This window comes from Lissotriton vulgaris, chromosome 5 (genome assembly GCF_964263255.1).
Source record: "Lissotriton vulgaris chromosome 5, aLisVul1.2, whole genome shotgun sequence".
In the NCBI taxonomy this organism is placed as follows: Eukaryota; Metazoa; Chordata; class Amphibia; order Caudata; family Salamandridae; genus Lissotriton; species Lissotriton vulgaris.
This window is the reverse complement of record NC_141693.1, coordinates 2,032,302,451-2,032,324,293: the sequence shown is the minus strand read 5'-3', so window position 1 is coordinate 2,032,324,293 and position 21,843 is coordinate 2,032,302,451. Positions and strand designations below refer to the sequence as shown.

Below are 21,843 nucleotides of genomic sequence, written 5' to 3'. Positions count from 1 at the left end.
TTTACAAATGTCTGCGAGTACTGGTGAGGGTCTTCTAAATGGACAAATGTCTGTGAGTACTGGTGGGGTCCTCTAAATTTACAAATGTCTGCGAGTACTGCTGAGGATCCTTTAAATTTACAAATGTCTGCGAGTACTTTTGGGGGTCCTCTAAATTTACTCGTGTCTGCGAGTACTGGTGGGGTCGTCTAAATTCACAAATGACTGTGAGTACTGTTGGGTGTTCTCTAAATTTACAAATGTCTGTTAGTACTGGTGGGGGTCCTCTAAATTTACAAATGTCTGTTAGTACTGGTGGGGGTCCTCTAAATTTACAAATGTCTGAGTACTGGTGGGGGTCCTCTAAATGGACAAATGTCTGTGAGTACTGGTGAGAGTCCTCTGCATTTACATATTCCTTTGAGTACTTGTGGGGGTCCTTTAAAGTTACTAGTGTCTGTGAGTACTGGTGGGGGTCCTCTAAATGTACAAATGGCTGAGAGTGCTCGTGGGGGTCCTCTAAATTTACAAATGACTGTGAGTACTGGTGGGGGTCCTCTAAATTTACAAATGTCTGCGAGTACTGGTGGGGGTCCTCTAAATGGACAAATGTCTGCAAGAACTTATGGGGTCCTCTAAATTTACAAATGTCTGTGAGTACTGGTGGGGTCCTCTAAATTTACAAATGTCTGCGAGTACTGGTGAGGGTCTTCTAAATGGACAAATGTCTGTGAGTACTGGTGGGGTCTTCTAAATTTACAAATGCCTGTGAGTACTGGTGGGGTCTTCTAAATTTACAAATGCCTGTGAGTACTGGTGGGTGTCCTCTAAATTTATAAACGTCTGCAAGTACTGATGGGATCCTCTAAATTTACCTATGTCTGTGAGTACGGGTGTGGGTCCTCTAAATTTACAAATGTCTGTGAGTACTTTTGGGGGTCCTGTAAATTTACAAATGCCTGTGAGTACTTATGGGGTCTTCTAAATTTACAAATGTCTGTGAGTACTGGTGGGTGTCCTCTAAATTTACAAATGGCTGAGAGTATTGGTGTGGGTCCTCTAAATTTACAAATGTCTGCGAGTACTTTAGGGGGTCCTCAAAATTTACTAATGTCTGTGACTACTGGTGGGGTCGTCTAAATTCACAAACGTCTGTGAGTATTGTTGGAGGTCTTCTAAATTTACAAATGTCTGTGAGTACTGGTGGGGGTGCTCTAAATTTACAAATGTTTGAGTACTGGTGGGGGTCCTCTAAATTTACAAATGTCTGAGTACAGGTGGGGGTCCTCTAAATGTACAAATGTCTGTGAGTACTGGTGGGAGTCCTCTGAATTTACATATTCCTGTGAGTACTTGTGGGGGTCTTTTAAATTTACTAGTGTCTGTGAGTACTGGTGGGGGGTCATCTAAATGTACAAATGGCTGAGAGTACTGGTGTGGGTCCTCTAAATTTACAAATGACTGTGAGTACTGGTGGGTGTCCTCAAAATTTACAAATGTCTGTGAGTCCTGGTGGGGTCCTCTAAATGTACAAATGTTTGCGAGAACTGGTGGGGTCCTCTAAATTTACAAATGTCTGTGAGTACTGGTGGGGTCTTCTACATTTACAAATGCCTGTGACTACTGGTGGGTGTCCTCAAAATTTACTAATGCCTGTGAGTACTGGTGAGGGTCCTCTAAATTTACTAGTGTCTGTGAGTACTGGTGGGGTCCTCTAAATTTACAAGTGTCTGAGTACTGGTGGGGGTCCACTAAATGTACATATGTCCGTGAGTGCTGGTGAGATCCTGTAAATGTACATATGTCTGTGAGTACGGGTGTGGGTCCTCTAAATGTACATATGTCTCTTAGTACTGGTGGCCGTCCTCTAATTGTACAAATGTCTGTGAGTACTGGTGGGTCCACTAAATTTACAAATGTCTGTGAGTACTGGTGGGGGTCCTCAAAATTTACAAATGTCTGTGAGTACTGGTGGGGGTCCACTAAATTTACAAATGTCTGTGAGTACTGGTGGGGGTCCTCTAAATGTACAAATGTCTGTGAGTACTGGTGGGGGTCCTCTGAATTTTCATATTCCTGTGAGTACTTGTGGGGGTCCTTTAAATGTACTAGTGTCTGTGAGTACTGGTGTGGGTCCTCTAAATATACAAATGACTGTGAGTACTGGTGGGGTCTTCTAAATTTACAAATGTCTTTGAGTCCTGATGGGGTCCTCTAAATTTACAAATGTCTTCGAATACTGGTGGGATCCTGTAAATTTACATATGTCTGTGAGTAGTGGTGGCCGTCCTCTAATTGTACAAATGTCTGTGAGTACTGGTGGGGTCCTCTAAATTTACAAATGTCTGAGTACTGGTGGGGTCTTCCCTAAAGCTCTTCGAGGAGCTGGTACTAATGGATAAATTAGACATTGGAGAAGGGTACCACCGAACAGTTGTGAGCGCCCCTGATCCATGTACAGACCAGCCTGGCCCCCCTCCTCGCTCAACAGGAGAAGCAGGGAGACCATCTGTCTCCTCCTTGGCCTCCTTACACTGGTTGCCCTCCCTCTGTGGTGCACCATCTCTCCTCTCCATGGCCTTCCTTTTCTTACTTCCAGATGGGCACATTAGGGCTTCCACCCCACCCCACCTAGAGTGCCCTGAGTGGCTGCAAGAGAAGCCCTGGTGGCTCTGGAGGTCTGGAGAGCCTTGTGTCCCCACCTAGAGTGCTCTGAGTGACTGCAAGAGAAGCCCTGGTGGCTCTGGAGGTCTGCGAAGCCTTGTGTGCCCACCTAGAGTGCTCTGAGTGACTGCAAAAGAAGCCCTGGTGGCCCCCAGAGGTCTGTGAAGCCTTGTGTGCCCACCTAGAGTGCTCTGAGTGACTGCAAAAGAAGCCCTGGTGGCTCTGGAGGTCTGGAGAGCCTTGTGTCCCCACCTAGAGTGCTCTGAGTGACTGCAGAAGAAGCCCTGGTGGCCCCCAGAGGTCTGGGGAGCCTTATGTACCCACCTAGAGTGCTCTGAGTGACTGCAAGAGAAGCCCAGGGGCCCCCAGAGGTCTGGAGAGCCTTGTGTGCCCACCTAGAGTGATCTGAGTGACTGCAAGAGAAGCCCTGGGGGTCCCTGAGGTCTGGGAAAGCCTCGTGTGCCCTCCTAGAGTGCTCTGAGTGACTGCAGGAGAAGCCCTCCCTGGTCACTTCCAGAGGACTGGAGAGCCTTGTGTACCCACCTAGAGTGCTCTGAGTGACTGCAGGAGAAGCCCTCCCTGGTGGCTCCCTGAGGTCTGGGAAAGCCTCGTGTGCCCACCTAGAGTGCTCTGAGTGACTGCAGGAGAAGCCCTGGTGGCTCTGGAGGTCTGGAGAGCCTTTTGTGCCCACCTAGGGTGCCCTGAGTGGCTGCAAGTGAAGCCCTGGGGGTCCCTGGGGTCTGGAAGGCCTTGTGTCCCCACCTAGAGTGCTCTGAGTGACTGCAAAAGAAGCCCTGGGGCTCCCCGAGGTCTGGGAAGCCTTGTGTGCCCACCTAGAGTGCTCTGAGTGACTGCAAGGGAAGCCCTGGGGCTCCCAGAGGTCTGGAGAGCCTTGTGTGCCCACCTAGAGTGCTCTGAGTGACTGCAAGAGAAGCCCAGGGGCTCCCAGAGGTCTGGGGAGCCTTGTGTCCCCACCTAGAGTGCTCTGAGTGACTGCAAGGGAAGCCCTGGGGCTCCCAGAGGTCTGGAGAGCCTTGTGTCCCCACCTAGAGTGCTCTGAGTGACTGCAAGAGAAGCCCTGGGGCTCCCAGAGGTCTGGAGAGCCTTGTGTGCCCACCTAGAGTGCTCTGAGTGACTGCAAGAGAAGCCCAGGGGCTCCCAGAGGTCTGGAGAGCCTTGTGTGCCCACCTAGAGTGCTCTGAGTGACTGCAAAAGAAGCCCTGGGGCTCCCAGAGGTCTGGGGAGCCTTATGTACCCACCTAGAGTGCTCTGAGTGACTGCAAGAGAAGCCCTGGGGCTCCCAGAGGTCTGGTGAGCCTTGTGTGCCCACCTAGAGTGCTCTGAGTGACTGCAAGAGAAGCCCAGGGGCTCCCAGAGGTCTGGAGAGCCTTGTGTCCCCACCTAGAGTGCTCTGAGTGACTGCAAGAGAAGCCCAGGGGCTCCCAGAGGTCTGGGGAGCCTTGTGTGCCCACCTAGAGTGCTCTGAGTGACTGCAAGAGAAGCCCTGGTGGCCCCCAGAGGTCTGTGAAGCCTTGTGTCCCCACCTAGAGTGCCCTGAGTGGCTGCAAGAGAAGCCCTGGGGCTCTCAGATGTCTGTGCAGCCTTGTGTCCCCACCTAGAGTGCTCTGAGTGACTGCAAGAGAAGCCCTGGGGGTCCCTGGGGTCTGGAAGGCCTTGTGTCCCCACCTAGAGTGCCCTGAGTGACTGCAAGAGAAGCCCTGGGGGTCCCTGAGGTCTGGAAGGCCTTGTGTCCCCACCTAGAGTGCTCTGAGTGGCTGCAGGAGAAGCCCTGGGGCTCCCCGAGGTCTGGAAGGCCTTGTGTCCCCACCTAGAGTGCTCTGAGTGACTACAAGAGAAGCCCTGGGGCTCTCAGAGGTCTGCGAAGCCTTGTGTGCCCACCTAGAGTGCTCTGAGTGGCTGCAAGAGAAGCCCTGGGGCTCCCAGAGGTCTGTGAAGCCTTGTGTGCCCACCTAGAGTGCTCTGAGTGACTGCAAGAGAAGCCCTGGGGCTCCCAGAGGTCTGTGAAGCCTTGTGTGCCCACCTAGAGTGCTCTGAGTGACTGCAGAAGAAGCCCTGGTGGCCCCCAGAGGTCTGGGGAGCCTTATGTACCCACCTAGAGTGCTCTGAGTGACTGCAAGAGAAGCCCAGGGGCCCCCAGAGGTCTGGGGAGCCTTATGTACCCACCTAGAGTGCTCTGAGTGACTGCAAGAGAAGCCCTGGTGGCTTTGGAGGTCTGGAGAGCCTTGTGTCCCCACCTAGAGTGCTCTGAGTGACTGCAAGAGAAGCCCTGGGGCTCCCAGAGGTCTGGGGAGCCTTATGTCTCCACCTAGAGTGCTCTGAGTGACTGCAAGAGAAGCCCAGGGGCTCCCAGAGGTCTGGGGAGCCTTGTGTCTCCACCTAGAGTGCTCTGAGTGACTGCAAGAGAAGCCCAGGGGCTCCCAGAGGTCTGGGGAGCCTTGTGTCCCCACCTAGAGTGCTCTGAGTGACTGCAAGAGAAGCCCTGGGGCTCCCAGAGGTCTGGAGAGCCTTGTGTCCCCACCTAGAGTGCTCTGAGTGACTGCAAGAGAAGCCCTGGGGCTCCCAGAGGTCTGGAGAGCCTTGTGTGCCCACCTAGAGTGCTCTGAGTGGCTGCAGGAGAAGCCCTGGTGGTCCCTGAGGTCTGGAAGGCCTTGTGTCCCCACCTAGAGTGCTCTGAGTGACTACAAGAGAAGCCCTGGGGCTCTCAGAGGTCTGTGAAGCCTTGTGTGCCCACCTAGAGTGCTCTGAGTGGCTGCAAGAGAAGCCCAGGGGCTCCCAGAGGTCTGGAGAGCCTTGTGTGCCCACCTAGAGTGCTCTGAGTGGCTGCAAGAGAAGCCCTGGTGGCTCTGGAGGTCTGGGAAAGCCTTGTGTCCCTTCTCTTTGGAGATCATTGGGGATCCCAGTGCGATGATCCACCACTACCTCTCCATGGGCAGATGTGTCCCGCAGATGTAGCTCAGATCCTCTTAGTATGATCTGGTTGCCGGCTAGTGGTCCTGGCTTGGATCTAGTGGTCTTCATGGCTTCTGAAGCTCCTCAGATGGGACTTGGTCTGCTAGTGAGTAGTTGTGAACATTCGACAGCACCCCACTCCGAGGGATGACCCGTGCGCTCTTGTCTCCTCCACAGATCCGCCTGTCCCTGCTGTGTCTGCTCCTCGGCCTCTGCTCGCTTCTCTTCCGCCTGTCCTGCTCCTACTGCTGGAAGCTGTGCTGGGCCCAGTGCGACCAGTGGCCGGAGACACCCAACCAGGGGCCATCGGTGCCCCCCATTGTCCGCCTGACTGGATACAGCAGCGTACCTGATGGCCAGGTGAGTGATGGTCAGGGATGGACAGGTGAGTGACGGTCAGGAATGAACAGGTAAGTTATGGTCAAGGATGGACAGGTGAGTGACAGTCAGGGATGGACAGGTAAGTTATGGTCAAGGATGGACAGGTGAGTGACGGTCAGGGATGGACAGGTAAGTTATGGTTAAGGATGGACAGGTGAGGGATGGTCAGGGATGGACAGGTAAGTTATGGTCAAGGATAGACAGGTGAGGGATGGTCAGGGATGGACAGGTGAGTGACAGTCAGGAATGGATGATGAACAGGTGAGTGACAGGCAGGGATGGACAGGTGAGTGAAGGTCAGGGATTGACAGGTGAGGGATGTGCTGGGATGGACAGGTGAGTGATGGTCAAGAATGGACATGTGAGTGACAGTCAGAGATGGACAGGTGAGTGAGTGAAGGGCAGGGATGCACAGGTGAGTGACAGGCAGGGCTGGACAGGTGAGTGATGGTCAAGGATGGACAGGTGAGTGAAGGTCAGGAATGGACAGGTGATTGATGGCCAGTGATGGATAGGTGAGTGATGGTCAGGGATGGACAGGTGAGTGATGATCAGGGATGGACATGTGAGCGACAGTCAGGGATGGACAGGTGAGTGAGTAAAGGGCAGGGATGGACAGGTGAGTGATGGTCAAGGATGCACAGGTGAGTGATGGTCGGGGATGCACAGGTGAGTGATGATCAGGGATGGATAGGTAAGTGACAGGCAGGAATGGACCGGTGAGTGATGGTCAAAGATGGATAGCTGAGTGACAGGCAGGGATGGACAGGTGAGTGACAGGCAGGGATGTATAGGTGAGTGAAGGTCAAGGATTGACAGGTGAGGGACCTGCTGGGATGGACAGGTGAGTGATGGTCAGGGATGCCTGATGGACAGGTGAGTGATGGGCAGGAATGGACAGGTGAATGACAGGCAGGGCTGGACAGGTGCGTGATGGTCATGGATGAACAGGTGAGTGATGGTCAAGGATGGACAGGTGAGTGATGGTCAGGGATGCACAGGTGAGTGATGGGTAGTGATGCCTGATGGACAGGTGAGTGACGGTCTGGGATGGGCAGGTGAGTGATGGCAGGGATGCATTATCAGCAGGTGAGTGATGGTCAGGGATGCCTGATGGACAGGTGAGCAACGGTCAGGGATGGACATGTGAGTGATGGTCAGGGATGAACTGTTAAGTGAGTGAAGGCCAGGGATAGACAGGTGAGTGACAGTCGGGGAAGCTTGATGGACAGGTGAGTGATGGGTAGGGATGCCTGATGGACAGGTGAGTGACATCAGGGATGGACAGGTGAGTGATAGTCAGGGATGAATAGGTGAGGCGATGGTCAGGGATGCCTGATGGATAGGTGAGTGACATCAGGAATGCCTGATGTACAGGTGAGTGATGGTCAGGGATGCGTGATGGATAGGTGAGTGATGGTCAGGGATGCATGATGGACAGGTGAGGCGATTGTCAGGGATGAACAGGTGAGGCGATGGTCAGGGATGCCTGATGGATAGGTGAGTGACATCAGGAAAGCCTAATGGGCAGGTGAGTGACGTTCAGGGATGTAATGTAATGCATTTTTTATACCGCACAACTGTCGCTGCAAGGAGCATCTAGGCGCCACTGAATGACCCAGAGATGTATAAAGCGGTCAGGCTGCTTATGTCAACTGGTCCGACTTTCACACTAGTGCTCTAGCGTGGGTGTCCTGTAGCTTAAAAATTCAGGTTTTAAGTGCCTTTCGAAACTCAGTTTCCCTCTCTAATGCCCGAAGTTGGGGGGGAAGGGTATTCCAGACTTCTGACTCTAAAACTGGTAATGATTTACCTCCTCTCGAACTGAGTCTGAAAGCCGGCACAGACAGCAGATTAGCATTTGAGGAACGTAGGGTGCGTGTTGGGTGATACCTAGAGAACTTCCTCCGTAGGTACTTGGGCCCTAGGGAGTGGATGGCTCTGAAGGTAATGATCAGTATCTTAAAAAGGACCCTTTTGATTATTGGTGGCCAGTGGAGAGTGTTTAATGCCGCAGTTGCTGATGACCTCTGCGGCCATTTCAGCACCAGCCTTGCTGCTGCGTGTTGCACCATCTGAAGTTTATGGGTGACCATTTTGTTAGTACCTGCATATAGACTATTACAATAGTCGATCCTTGATGTCACCAGGGCAACTGTTACCGTTTTCCTCGCCTCCAATGGAAGTAGATCGAAAAACTTCCATAGTCCCTTGATGATACTGAAACATGTCCCTGCTACTTTCAGAGCCTGTCGCTTGAATGACAGGGCGGTGTCAAAGTTGATCCCCAAATTACGAGCCAAGTCGGTGGTGTGAGGCGGTATTTCTGCCTTCTCTGGCCACCCTGTTTGGGTTTAAGCAACCGGTCGAACCATGAAGCTGATTGTCTCTTTTGGCGTAGCCTATTTCTGATTCTCATGGGGCCTACTATGTCTTTAAGTTTGGACATCCATTCACAAAAAATATTGTTATCCGTGTCCGGATGTCCTGTAAGTTGGGGCCTACAATCCCTAGCCATCCCCGCCAAATCCGCATGGCCCATCACGGCTTTCCATTCCTCCTGTCTACCCTGAGTGCTTTTTCCCGACTGCTTGCCCTTCCTAGTCCCTTCTACTGATAGGGTAAAGGGTAGCAGCATGGTCTGTCCATGTTTGGACCATGGGGTATTTGGCCTTAAGTGCATAAAGATTGGTAGAAATACAGTCAATAGTGTGGCCGGCCTCATGGGTCGGCTGTGTGGTAAGAATCTCTAGCCTCAGCACATCCATAGTGTCCCTAAAAGAAATTGCTGCCGCATCTGTAGGAGACTCCAGGTGGATGTTAACGTCCCCGAGTATCGTGAAATTAGAGACCCGGAGTGCCAGGGTGCTCGGAGCCTCCCCAATACTCTCAAGGAAGCCCTTGCACGGGCCCGGGGGCGATATATCAAAGCACCCGCTAACGAAAAAGTATCATTGATCTTGATGTGAAAGCCCATCCCTTCGGCCTCCTTCAGCTCTTGTAATTCAACCACGGTGCAGTTAAGTGAGTCCCTGTAAATAAGGGCCACCCCTCCCCCCCGTTGTTCCCCTCTGTCTGCCCTTTGTATACAGTATCCTGGTGGTAGGGCGTGTACTATATCGGGGGTGCATAATTTGAGCCATGTTTCCGTGACAAAAAGACAATCTAAATTCTCTTCAATTATTAAATCATAAATATGTAGCGCGTGTTTGGGCAGTGATCTCGCATTAATCAACCGCCCCTTTAGTTCATTTTTCCAAACCGTGAGTGCCGCAATTTGTGTCCAGAGAAAGGTTTTCTTTCATCCCCGGCAGCTCGCAGGGCCCTTCCATCGTGATATATCGAGTCGATGCCTACAGATGTGGGAGCCAGACTGTAAAGATAGGAGCTCCTCCCTACTGAAATTCCTGGTATTAGCTAAACAGGCAGCATTTCTGGCCCTATGCCCGGCCGGTGCACGGACGGGCGCAGACGGGCTGGACTCTGGCATGACTCCGGCGCTAATACGGCGCGTCCGCTGACCGCGTCTGCTGCGCGGAGACATAGCCGTCTACTTAAGTACTGACGACTACAGTGCAGAGTGTAATACCTCCTACCCAAGATGACGGCTGCCGAAATGCACAGCCCGGGACCAAGGGACTCCGCACCTAACTCGGCTGAGTACCGCCCGGAGAGCGGGGAAATGCAGGTTTAAAACTACTGCCTAAATTAGAGCAGAGTGCAAGGTAAAATTACCAGTGAATACATTTTTTATGTATTAAAAAAGGAGAAAGCGCCGCGATAAATCCGTGGCACAACACTACATAAGGGGTTTACACACACAAGTCTGCCAGTTCTCACAGCACACCTCCCGGCTTTCCGCCTCAGGAGGAGAATCAAACAGCAATGGGATGCATGATGGACAGGTGAGTGATGGTCAGGGATGGACAGGTGAGTGACACCAGGGATGCATGATGGACAGGTGAGTGATGGTCAGGGATGCATGATGGACAGGTGAGTGATGGTCAGGGATGCATGATGGACAGGTGAGTGATGGTCAGGGATGCATGATGGACAGGTGAGTGATGGTCAGAAATGCCTGATGGACAGGTGAGTGATGGTCAGGGATGGACATGTGACTGATGGTCAGGGATGCCTGATGAACAGGTGAGTGATGGGCAGGGATGGACAGGTGAGTGATAGTCAGGGATGCATTATGGGCAGGTGAGTGACAGTTAGGTACAACTGATGAACAGGTGATTTACAGGCAGTGATGCCTGATGGGCAGATGAGTGATTGTCAGGGATGCATGATGGACAGGTGAGTGACACCAGGGATGCCTGATGGACAGGTGAGTGACGGTCAGGGATGCATGATGGACAGGTGAGTGACCGTTAGGGATGCATGATGGACAGGTGAGTGACACCAGGCATGCCTGATGGACAGGTGAGTGGCAGGCAGGGATGCCTGATGGACAGCTGAGTGGCAGGCAGGGATGCCTGATGGACAAGTGAGTGACGCAGGGATGCCTGATGGACAGGTGAGTGGCAGGCAGGGATGCCTGATGGACAGCTGAGTGGCAGGCAGGGATGCCTGATGGACAGGTGAGTGACGCCAGGGATGCTTGATGGACAGGTGAGTGGCAGGCAGGGATGCCTGATGGACAGCTGAGTGGCGGGCAGGGATGCCTGATGGACAGGTGAGTGATGCCAGGGATGCCTGATGGACAGGTGAGGGGCAGGCAGGGATGCCTGATAGACAGGTGAGTGACTTTACACAAAAAGAAGGGGGGAGGATAACACCTTACTTTGACTTCCTCAGGGTAAGTATCAACACACAGAAAGAAGTAAGGTTACTGTAGTCGCAACTTTTATTCAGTGTTAATCTAAAATAAATGTATGACAAAGTAAAATACTTTGTAAAAACTGCCTTCACCCACAACGCATTGTGGCATACTTCATCATAGGGTGCTGTGACGCCTCAGGTGGAGGAAAAGGGTGGGGGAGACAATACAAACACACAGAAAAGGAAAAAAGGATCCAAGAAGGAAAGGTGCAGATAACAAATCTAAAACTAACTAAGGGATATCCTAACAATAGTTTCATTCCTGGACTCCCCTGTCTGGATTGCAAAGGTAACTCATATCCTAGGATGGTGGTGTGGTGAGGTGAGTGTACTAGGAACCCATCACACCTCCGTTCTGCATAATGGTCGACATGTTTCTGCCAGAATCCGTCTCTCTCCCAGCCTATATCAATACACTCACGATTACTGCACCTGTGTTATGTGGCATGGTCCAGTACACACACTACTATTAGGATTGAATTTCACTGTGTACATCGCTACAACTGGCACAACGGAAGCGGGTGACCCCTGTAGTCACACAGTCGTCAAGGGTGGTGTGCCCTCCACTTTGTGGTCCCTCCTTGTGCAGTGCTGCCGCAGCATCTCTGGTCCCTGAGGTAATTCCTTATTCTAACACCTCTAGATAGTGCTGCATCTGCTACTCTATTCCCAGTGGTAATTCCTTATTCTAACACCTTTAGACAGTGCTGCAGCTGCTTGTCTGGCCCCAGTGGTAATTCCTCATTCTTAGTCTTCTAGATGGTGCTGGCGCTGCATCTCAGTTCCCTGTGGTAATTCCTCATTCTAAGAAATCTAGATTCTGCTGCAACTACGTCTCTGTTCCCAGTGGTAATTCCTTATTCTAACACCTCTAGACAGTGCTGCAGCTGCTTCTCTGGTCTCAGTGGTAATTACTCATTCTAAGACCTCTAGATACTGCTGCAGCTCCTTCTCTGGTTTCAGTGGTAATTCCTCATTCTTAGACCTCTAGATACTGCTGCCGCTGTGTCTCTGTTCCCAGTGGTAATTCCTCATTCTAAGACCTCTAGACAGTGCTGCAGCTGCTACTCTGTTCCCAGTGGTAATTCCTAATTCTAAGACCTCTAGACAGTGCTGCAACTGCTACTCTGTTCCCAGTGGTAATTCCTCATTCTAAGACCTCTACACACTGCTGCAGCTCCTTCTCTGGTTTCAGTGGTAATTCCTCATTCTAAGACCTCTAGATACTCCTGCCGCTGTGTCTCTGTTCCCAGTGGTAATTCCTCATTCTAACACCTTTAGACAGTGCTGCAGCTGCTTGTCTGGCCCCGGTGGTAATTCCTCATTCTAAGTCCTCTAGACACTGCTGCAGCTCCTTCTCTGGTCTTAGTGGTAATTCCTCATTCTTATACCTCTAGGCAGTGCTGCTTCTCTGGTTCCAGTGGTAATTCCTTATTCTAAGACATCTAGGCAGTGTTGCAGCCGTAGCTCTGTTCCCAGTGGTAATTCCCCATTCCCCAGTGGTGATTCCCCATTCTTACTCCTATAGACTAATGCACTACTTCACCAGAGTCGGTCTGGATTCAGGGCAAATTTCAGAACAGAGATGACGTTGCTGGAAGTATCGGAAGCCATAAAAGAGGTTGTGGATAAGGGCGGCAAGGCCGTACTCATATTGCTGGATTTATCTGCAGCCTTTGATACCGTCCCCCACGACCGACTCCTGTTGAGACTTCCGGAGTGTGGGGTTGGGGGCACGGTATTAAACTGGTTTGCCTCCTTTTTCAAGGACCACCAGTAAATAGTATGTTGTAGTGTAGTTCTGATATTCCCAATAGGCTCTGAGCATTGGAATAACATAAACAACAGTGTAGACGTAGACTGAGGTTGACTAGGTCTCTATTGAATATGTTAGACTTAATTATGAAATGCCAGCTAGCTCAGAGGTCACTAGAAACTTTATCGAGTAAACAAGAAGGTGCTAACTTTCCTGAATAGACAAGAAGGGATTAGTTTCTGAAAACCGCATAAACATGACAACTTTGCTCCCCCAGAATAAGGAGTATATCTCCAGAGTCGCGGAAACAATAGATAGCTATTTCACCTAGTTAATCGTGCATGCTTAGTTTCAACAGGTGTTCAGAGAAATAGAGAGACGGGCGTTTTCAATAAAACTGGTTATTTATTGAGCAGTCTACTTTCTCATGCAAGAGAAGTGAAATGCCACAATTGCAATACTTGTCATAAAGTAAAGTGCGTACAGTAAAACAGTATTATGAAATAATACTGTTAAAGCATTTATATGGTTTCTAAGCCATAAGATACTTAAAATGGATAAAATACATACAATGATAAAATAATGACTAAACGTACTCAACTGGTGTTTCTAAGATACTCCTACCCCAGTGTACCTAACCTAAGCTTAGTACAGGGAAGGAGTAGATGAGTTACAGTTTTGCCAAGAATCTGAATCAAGAATTCTCGAAGGGTCTAATCAACTCCGTACCTTGGTTATAGAATGAAGGAGGTCCTGTATCTCTTTCTCAGGACTCGATCTCCCAGCAACCCGCAAGGGTGACAGGGAAACACTGGAGCTGGATTTCTCGGCAGGAGAAAAGACAGCGTCTCTCTCAGTGCGTCAGTGGGAGGGTCGGCTTCCTTCGGCACTCGTATCAGCAGGGCGTCGGGCAAGTAGATAGTTGATCTGCTCCAAACCACCGTGTGTTGCTTAAGGCAGATGCTGGTATATTTATACCTGGAAGGTGCCGAGTTTGACGTAAGGTTGGACATAAGACGTCACAAAGAACTCGCAGTTCTTTCAGGACTCCAGGAGTTCTAGGACAAATCAATACAGAAGCAGGGGGAATTCCCGGGCTGCTGGAGGCTTGGTTTGTTTAAGAACGCGTTGTGCTTTCTAGGAGTCTATGGGAGTAGCCTTGCCGTATTTGGAATGCATTGGCTATGTCTTAATATGGGTATGATTCTTATGCCTATATAAGGATATGATTTGATATAACCACATAAGGGCATGAAATCGGGAATATTTACTAGAGTCCTAGAATCATGGTCTCCACCTTTCGCCGTCCCTATCCCTCCCCTAGAGGTGGGTGTGCCTCAGGGGTCCATCCTGAGCCCTACCCTTTTTAAAATATATGTGGCACCCTTAGCGACTCTGGCCAAGGGCCATGGAGCAAAAATTTTATCATACGCGGACGATATGCAGTTGCTCTTCACCTGCAAAAAAGATATGGATTTTAATGGAGACATGATCGGCAGCTGTCTAACAGAAGTGTTCTCCTGGCTCCAGTGCAACCAGCTAAAATGCAATCCTGGTAAGTCGGAGATCATCTTCTTGGGCCACCGTCCCAGCAATGCCTGGCGCAGTTGGTGGCCAGTCGACATGTCCCCCTACAACATCCGTAAAGTCAGTGAAAAATCTGGGGGTGAAGCTGGATGAAAACCTCTCCATGCAGGCACAGGTCCAGACGGTGGCTGGGCCCTGCTTTGGCATGCTGAAGATGCTGAAGCAGTTTCTGCCTCTCGTGCCTATCTGCCACAGAAAACCGGTGGTCCAAGCACTGATAGTCTTCAGGTTGGACTACGTGAATGTACTGTACCTGGGGTTGTATGAATTGGCAAGGCTGCAGGGGGCCCAGAATGCAGCAGCCAGAGCAGTACTCATGCTCGGCCCCAGAGCTCGTATGTCCACACAGTTGAACTCCCAGTCCGAAAGAGGAACCCATTTAAGGCCATGGTTCTTGCTTTTAAAGCCCTCCACGGCATTAGCGCCGGGTACATTGCAAAGAGAGTCCAATACTGCCACCCTCACCGCACACTAAGGTCTTCAGCACTTCAACTGGCAGGAACCCGCAGATACCTCTGAGCAGGGATTGGGGGGCGCTGCTTCCACGTTCAGGCGGCGCAACTGTGGAATACCTTGACGGTGGAATTGAGGATGATGCAGGATATTCTGGCATTCAGGAAATCACTGAAAACTTGGTTGTTTCAGCTTTAACGCTCAGTTCGGGGGTCACTACTGCACAGCGATAAACTGTCATCACGCCCAGCGCCGGGACAGTCAATGGAGTAGCTGTGCGCCTTACATGATCCGTCTAACATAGACAGTGCTGCAGCTGCCTCTCTGGTCCCAGTGGTAATTCCCCATTCTTAGACCTCTAGACAGTGCTGCAGCTGCCTCTCTGGTCCCAGTGGTAATTCCCCATTCTTACTCCTCTAAACAGTGCTGCAGCTGCCTCTCTGGTCCCAGTGGTAATTCCCCATTCTTACTCCTCTAGATGGTGCTGCAGCTGCTTCTCTGTTCCCAGTGGTAATTCCCCATTCTTAGACCTCTAGACAGTGCTGCAGCTGTATCTCTGTTCCCAGTGGTAATTCCCCATTCTTAGACCTCTAGACAGTGCTGCAACTGTGTCTCTGTTCCCAGTGGTAATTCCCCATTCTTACTCCTCTAGACGGTGCTGCAGCTGCTTCTCTGTTCCCAGTGGTAATTCCCCATTCTTACTCCTCTAGACAGTGCTGCAGCTGTGTCTCTGTTCCCAGTGGTAATTCCCCATTCTTAGACCTCTAGACAGTGCTGCAACTGTGTCTCTGTTGCCAGTGGTAATTCCCCATTCTTAGACCTCTAGGCATTGCTGCAGCTGCTTCTCTGTTTGCAGTGGTAATTCCACATTCTTACTCCTCTCGTCAGGGCTGCAGCTGTGTCTCTATTCCCAGTGGCAATTCCCCATTCTTAGACTACTAGACAGTGCTACAGTTGTGTCCCTGTTCCCATTGGTAATTCCTCATTCTTTGACCTCTTATCAGTGTTGCAGCTGTGTCTCTGTTCCCAGAGGTAATTCCCCATTCTTAGACCTCTAGGCAGTGCTGCAGCTGCATCTTTGTTCCCAGTGATAATTCCACATTTGTACTCCTCTAGATAGTGCTGCAGTTGTGTCTCTGTTCCCAAGGGTAATTCCTCATCCTTTGACCTCTAGGCTCTGTTCTCAGTGGTAATTCCCCATTCTAAGACCTCTAGTCAGTTCTGCAGCTGCGTCTCTGTTCCCAGTGGTTGTTCCTCATTCTTAGACCTCTAGTCAGTGCTGCATCTGCGTCTCTGTTCCCAGTGGTTATTCCTCATTCTTTGACCTCTCGTCAGTGCTGCAGCTGCTTCTCTGTTCTCAGTGGTAATTCCCGATTCTTAGACCTCTAGTCAGTGCTGCAGCTGCGTCTCTGTTCTCAGTGGTAATTCCCCATTCTTAGACCTCTAGTCAGTGCTGCAGCTGCGTCTCTGTTCTCAGTGGTTAATCCTCATTCTTAGACCTCTAGTCAGTGCTTCAGCTGTGTCCCTGTTCCCGTTGGTAATTCCTCATTCTTTGACCTCTCATCAGTGCTGCAGCTGTGTCTCTGTTCCCAGTGGTAATTCCCCATTCTTAGACCTCTAGCCAGTGCTACAGCTGCTTCTCTGTTTGCAGTGGTAATTCCCCATTCTTAGACCTGTAGGCAGTGCTGCAGCAGCTTCTTTGTTCCCAGTGATAATTCCACATTTGTACTCCTCTAGATAGTGCGGCAGTTGTGTCTCTGTTCCCAAGGGTAATTCCTCATTCTTTGACCTCTAGGCAGTGCTGCAGTTGCGTCTCTGTTCTCAATGGTAATTCCCCATTCTTAGACCTCTAGTCAGTGCTGCAGCTGCGTCTCTGTTCCCAGTGGTTATTCCTCATTCTTAGACCTCTAGTCAGTGCTGCAGCTGCGTCTCTGTGCCCAGTGGTTATTCCTCATTCTTTGACCTCTCGTCAGTGCTGCAGCTGCGTCCCTGTTCCCATTGGTAATTCCTCATTCTTTGACCTCTCGTCAGTGCTGCAGCTGCGTCCCTGTTCTCATTGGTTATTCCTCATTCTTTGACCTCTCGTCAGTGCTGCAGCTGTGTCCCCGTTCCCATTGGTTATTCCCCATTCTTAGACCTCTAGTCAGTGCTGCAGCTGCGTCTCTGTTCCCAGTGGTTATTCCTCATTCTTAGACCTCTAGTCAGTGCTGCAGCTGTGTCCCTGTTCCCATTGGTAATTCCTCATTCTTTGACCTCTCGTCAGTGCTGCAGCTGCTTCTCTGTTCTCAGTGGTAATTCCCGATTCTTAGACCTCTAGTCAGTGCTGCAGCTGCGTCTCTGTTCTCAGTGGTAATTCCCCATTCTTAGACCTCTAGTCAGTGCTGCAGCTGCGTCTCTGTTCTCAGTGGTTAATCCTCATTCTTAGACCTCTAGTCAGTGCTTCAGCTGTGTCCCTGTTCCCACTGGTAATTCCTCATTCTTTGACCTCTCGTCAGTGCTGCAGCTGCTTCTCTGTTCTCAGTGGTAATTCCCCATTCTTAGACCTCTAGTCAGTGCTGCAGCTGTGTCCCTGTTCCCATTGGTAATTTCTCATACTTTGACCTCTCGTCAGTGCTGCAGCTGCTTCTCTGTTCTCAGTGGTAATTCCCCATTCTTAGACCTCTAGTCAGTGCTGCAGCTGCGTCTCTGTTCCCAGTGGTTATTCCTCATTCTTAGACCGCTAGTCAGTGCTGCAGCTGTGTCCCTGTTCCCATTGGTAATTCCTCATTCTTAGACCTCTAGTCAGTGCTGCAGCTTTGTCCCTGTTCCCATTGGTATTTCCTCATTCTTTGACCTCTTGTCAGTGCTGCAGCTGCTTCTCTGTTCTCAGTGGTAATTCCCCATTCTTAGACCTCTAGTCAGTGCTGCAGCTGTGTCCCTGTTCCCATTGGTAATTTCTCATACTTTGACCTCTTGTCAGTGCTGCAGCTACTTCTCTGTTCTCAGTGGTAATTCCCCATTCTTAGACCTCTAGTCAGTTCTGCAGCTGCGTCTCTGTTCCCAGTGGTTATTCCTCATTCTTAGACCGCTAGTCAGTGCTGCAGTTGTGTCCCTGTCCCCATTGGTGCAGCTGTGTCCCTGTTCCCATTGGTAATTCCTCATTCTTTGACCTCTCGTCAGTGCTGCAGCTGTGTCCCTGTCCCCATTGGTGCAGCTGTGTCCCTGTTCCCATTGGTAATTCCTCATTCTTTGACCTCTCGTCAGTGCTGCAGCTGTGTCCCTGTTCCCATTGGTAATTCCTCATTCTTTGACCTCGTCAGTGCTGCAGCTGCGTCTCTGTTCCCAGTGGTTATTCCTCATTCTTTGACCTCTCGTCTGTGCTGCAACTGCGTCTCTGTTCCTAGTGGTTATTCCTCATTCTTTGACCTCTCATCAGTGCTGCAGCTGCGTCTCTGTTCCCAGTGGTTATTCCTCATTCTTAGACCTCTAGTCAGTGCTGCAGCGGTGTCCCTGTTCCCATTGCTAATTCCCAATTCTTAGACCTTTAGTCAGTGCTGCAGCTGCGTCTCTGTTCCCAGTGGTTATTCCTCATTCTTTGACCGCTTGTCAGTGCTGCAGCTGCGTCTCTGTTCCCAGTGGTTATTCCTCATTCTTTGACCTCTCGTCAGTGCTGCAGCTGCGTCTCTGTTCCCATTGGTAATTTTTCATTCTTTGACCTCTCGTCAGTGCTGCAGCTGTGTCCCTGTTCCCATTGGTAATTCCTCATTCTTTGACCTCTAGTCAGTGCTGCAGCGGTGTCCCTGTTCCCATTGCTAATTCCCAATTCTTAGACCTTTAGTCAGTGCTGCAGCTGTGTCCCTGTTCCCATTGGTTATTCCTCATTCTTAGACCTTAGTCAGTGCTGCAGCTGTGTCTCTGTTCCCAGTGGTTATTCCTCATTCTTAGTCTAGTCACTGCTGCAGCTGTGTCCCCGTTCCCATTGGTTATTCCTCATTCTTAGACCTCTAGTCAGTGCTGCAGCTGTGTCTCTGTTCCCAGTGGTTATTCCTCATTCTTTGACCTCTCGTCAGTGCTGCAGCTGCGTCTCTGTTCCCAGTGGTTATTCCTCATTCTTAGACCTCTCGTCAGTGCTGCAGCTGCGTCTCTGTTCCCAGTGGTTATTCCTCATTCTTTGACCTCTCGTCAGTGCTGCAGCTGCGTCTCTGTTCCCAGTGGTTATTCCTCATTCTTTGACCTCTCGTCAGTGCTGCAGCCATGTCTCTGTTCATAAATCCACTCCGCTCTAAACCAAAACAGATAGATTAAAAGACATTATCATGTATAACGCCAGTAGCTCTAACCCTGACAAATACAATACCTGTTGCATTGCAAATGCTTGTTATTGGCTGGACCTCTGGTCCTTCCTGTGCACGGGTCAGGGTGTGGAGTGTTGCATAAGTGCACCCACGACCCTCAGGCGCGGACCGGATGGATGTCAGGCCTGGACCCAAGCAGCTGTATTTCTTCTACCTTCATTAATCCGGATCCTCAGGCCAAGGGGGCATCCTGTCCACCATTTCTGTTTGATGTATTCATCTCAGTTTCATATCGGACCCACCCCTTTCCAGGCCCTGGTGGAGCCCCCAGGCTCCCTGCGTTCGTCTGCTTATGCACCCCCTGCATTTCGTAGAGTCGTGCACCTGGACGCGTGCTTCATTCATGAATGTGCGCTACATTTAGTATTGATTGCACGTGTACAGCATATAACATTTGCTTTATTCTAGTTTAATAGCGAGTCAATTATTCATATATATATCCTACAATGAAAACAAATCAATACATATATATATATATATATATATAACTCAGGAAGTCGCAACCTTGTAGCATGCAGAAGGACGACAGCGGACCCAGGAATTTAAGGTGCAAAGTTTTATTTAGTGCAAAAGCGCCCCCGCACCATAGCCATGACGCGTTTCGGCTCTTCCTCGACCCTTGATCACATGACAGCGCCTTGGAGTGATAGAACGAAATTTAAAGCGGCAGTGCACAATTGGGTAATCCACGTCCTAACCAATATAGACAAAATACTTTCCTAGCGTCATTGAGTCATACACTTTAAAAAACAGCATTGAATGGACTTTTTTAAAAAAAAGTTAAAAGCATTTCCCCAAATAAATACATATGATAAATAATTTAAAAAATCATACATAAAAACATCATCATAAATGTACAATATGTTGCTGCTATAGTAGCATATGACAACCTGTGACATTTTTTCTACATATTGATGTCACACCAGGGAAAACCTTGTCGGGATACTAACTATATATATATGTCTTGATTTGTTTTCATTGTAGGATCGCCTTTAGTGAAGAAACAACAGAATTGGTATTCTAATCCTCGCATGTTACATCATCACAAGGTCAGCTCTTTAATAGATTAATCAGACACGTGCACTTAAGTCTGTTAGGGACACATATTGATCGCTCCTCAAAGCCGCGTCCTTACCCTTCAGGAGCATCAGGACGGAGACACTCGATCGGGGTTTGTATAGCACGGCTACTCACCCCTGAGGGTCTCAAGGCGCTGAGGAGGAGGAAGGGCTGCGCTGGGCAGGGCTTTAAGTGGGATGAAAAAAGTGGGGGTCTCTCAAAGGGGCGTGGTCGATGCAGTTAAGGGCGTGGCTTAAAATGTGAAAGCTAAAAATCTGTGCAGAGCACAGTGCGCCGCTCGACTGGCATTCTGCTGCTTCTGTGATTGCATCCAGATATATAATACACAAGTAAGATTACCTACAACAAGCCAGGACTGTTGGCTTTGCCAAGGGCTGTTAGTTGCGTAAGATGTATAATCAACAACTATAGCTCCGTTGCGTATATAATGCTGTTAAACGTTCCATGATACTGTGGATTGCCACTACCCGAGGTCATTGACCCTGAATTATGAGTGACAAGAAGGGCTCCCGTGGCCTGATGCAGGCATGGTGTATCGCCAGAAGTGAGCTTCCTTCTCTTTCCTCACCATCAGGCAGATGCAGATCTACAAAGGGAGCCCGCCCGGGGGCCGCTCTTTCTCTTACAACGCCTCTAGACTATGGAACACCCTTCTTAGTCCTCTTCGATCAACGGCCCCTCATCTATCCTTTCGAAAGCAATCGGAGACCTGGCTACACCAGAATATGTCTTAGATCCCCTGACTCTGTCTGCTTGCTGTCACTAGCACTGGGATGCCTGCGGGTAGCTGTGCGCTTAACAAATGCTAACTAATAATTGAAAATAATTCTGTTCTGAAATGATGAGACTGTGAAAGAACCATAACGAGTCTCTTTGAAGTTACCTCAAAGGCAGTGAAGGGTGGCGCTGCTGCAGAGGTAAGATTTATTTTTCACCCCGAGGGTGAAGGCAAAAATGGAGAGTCCAATAGGAACCCATCTCAGTACCTGCTTTTTAGAAATGCTGGTGCTGAGCACAGGCAGGACCCGGCCCACTTAAAGCCCTGCCGCTGGGGTTCAGACAAAGAGCCAGTCTTCAGATTCCTCCTGAATTGGGTGGCTCCTTCTCCTACAGAAGCAAAATGAAGAAATACTAAACTGCTGAGCTAAGGTACGCAGGCGGGGGCCATGCCAGGAGCTTAAAAAGGCACCTTTGGTGCTAGGAAAGCTTAGCTGGGCCTGGGAAGGGGAGCGGGGGTTGGTTACCAAATACTGATTTCCTCACTCAGTGCAATGACTGGTTGAAATACCCTCACAATGTTGCAGTTCTTTTTAAGATACTGCGTGCGAATCATTGCCACTGCGTCACACATCGGCGCCAGACCACGACAGTCGTTGTACACCCCGTCGGATTCCCTGTTCCCGCCGGATTCCCTGGATCCTACCAAATTCCCTGATCCTTCCAGATTCCCTGATGCCTCTGGATTCTCTGGATCGCACCGGATTCCCTGGATCCAGTGCTTAGCTGGCTCACCCTGCTTTTTCCCAGAGGGTTTAAAATTTTTAAAACCGGGACATGTTTTCAAAGGTGCAAAACCCGCTCCTGAGCTGTTAGACTGTGTTAGTTTCTAAAACATTTCCAATTGATTCCCAGAAAAGTCTGGGATTCTCCGCACTTCCGCAATGATCAAATCACACTAAAATCTTTCTGCTGACTTTAATTTATTCACTCTCAAGTTGTACGAATATGCAGAATGCTGAATTTTAATTAAGTCTGGGCGGTCGACTCCGCTCGCAGAGTTTGCAGAGTTTTCTGCACACAGTGTTATGCGGAGCT

The 21,843-nt window shown here is 50.0% G+C and overlaps 1 protein-coding gene across 1 annotated transcript in view; it reads left to right on the top strand.

Moving 5' to 3' along the window:
- Positions 1–21,843, top strand: part of ST6GALNAC4 (ST6 N-acetylgalactosaminide alpha-2,6-sialyltransferase 4) — a 215,599-nt gene that overhangs the window by 139,197 nt on the left and 54,559 nt on the right. The window contains exon 3 of the mRNA XM_086924946.1: positions 5,791–5,973. Within this exon, the coding sequence (XP_086781072.1) occupies positions 5,791–5,973 (183 nt within the window). The remainder of the gene's footprint in view (positions 1–5,790; positions 5,974–21,843) is intronic.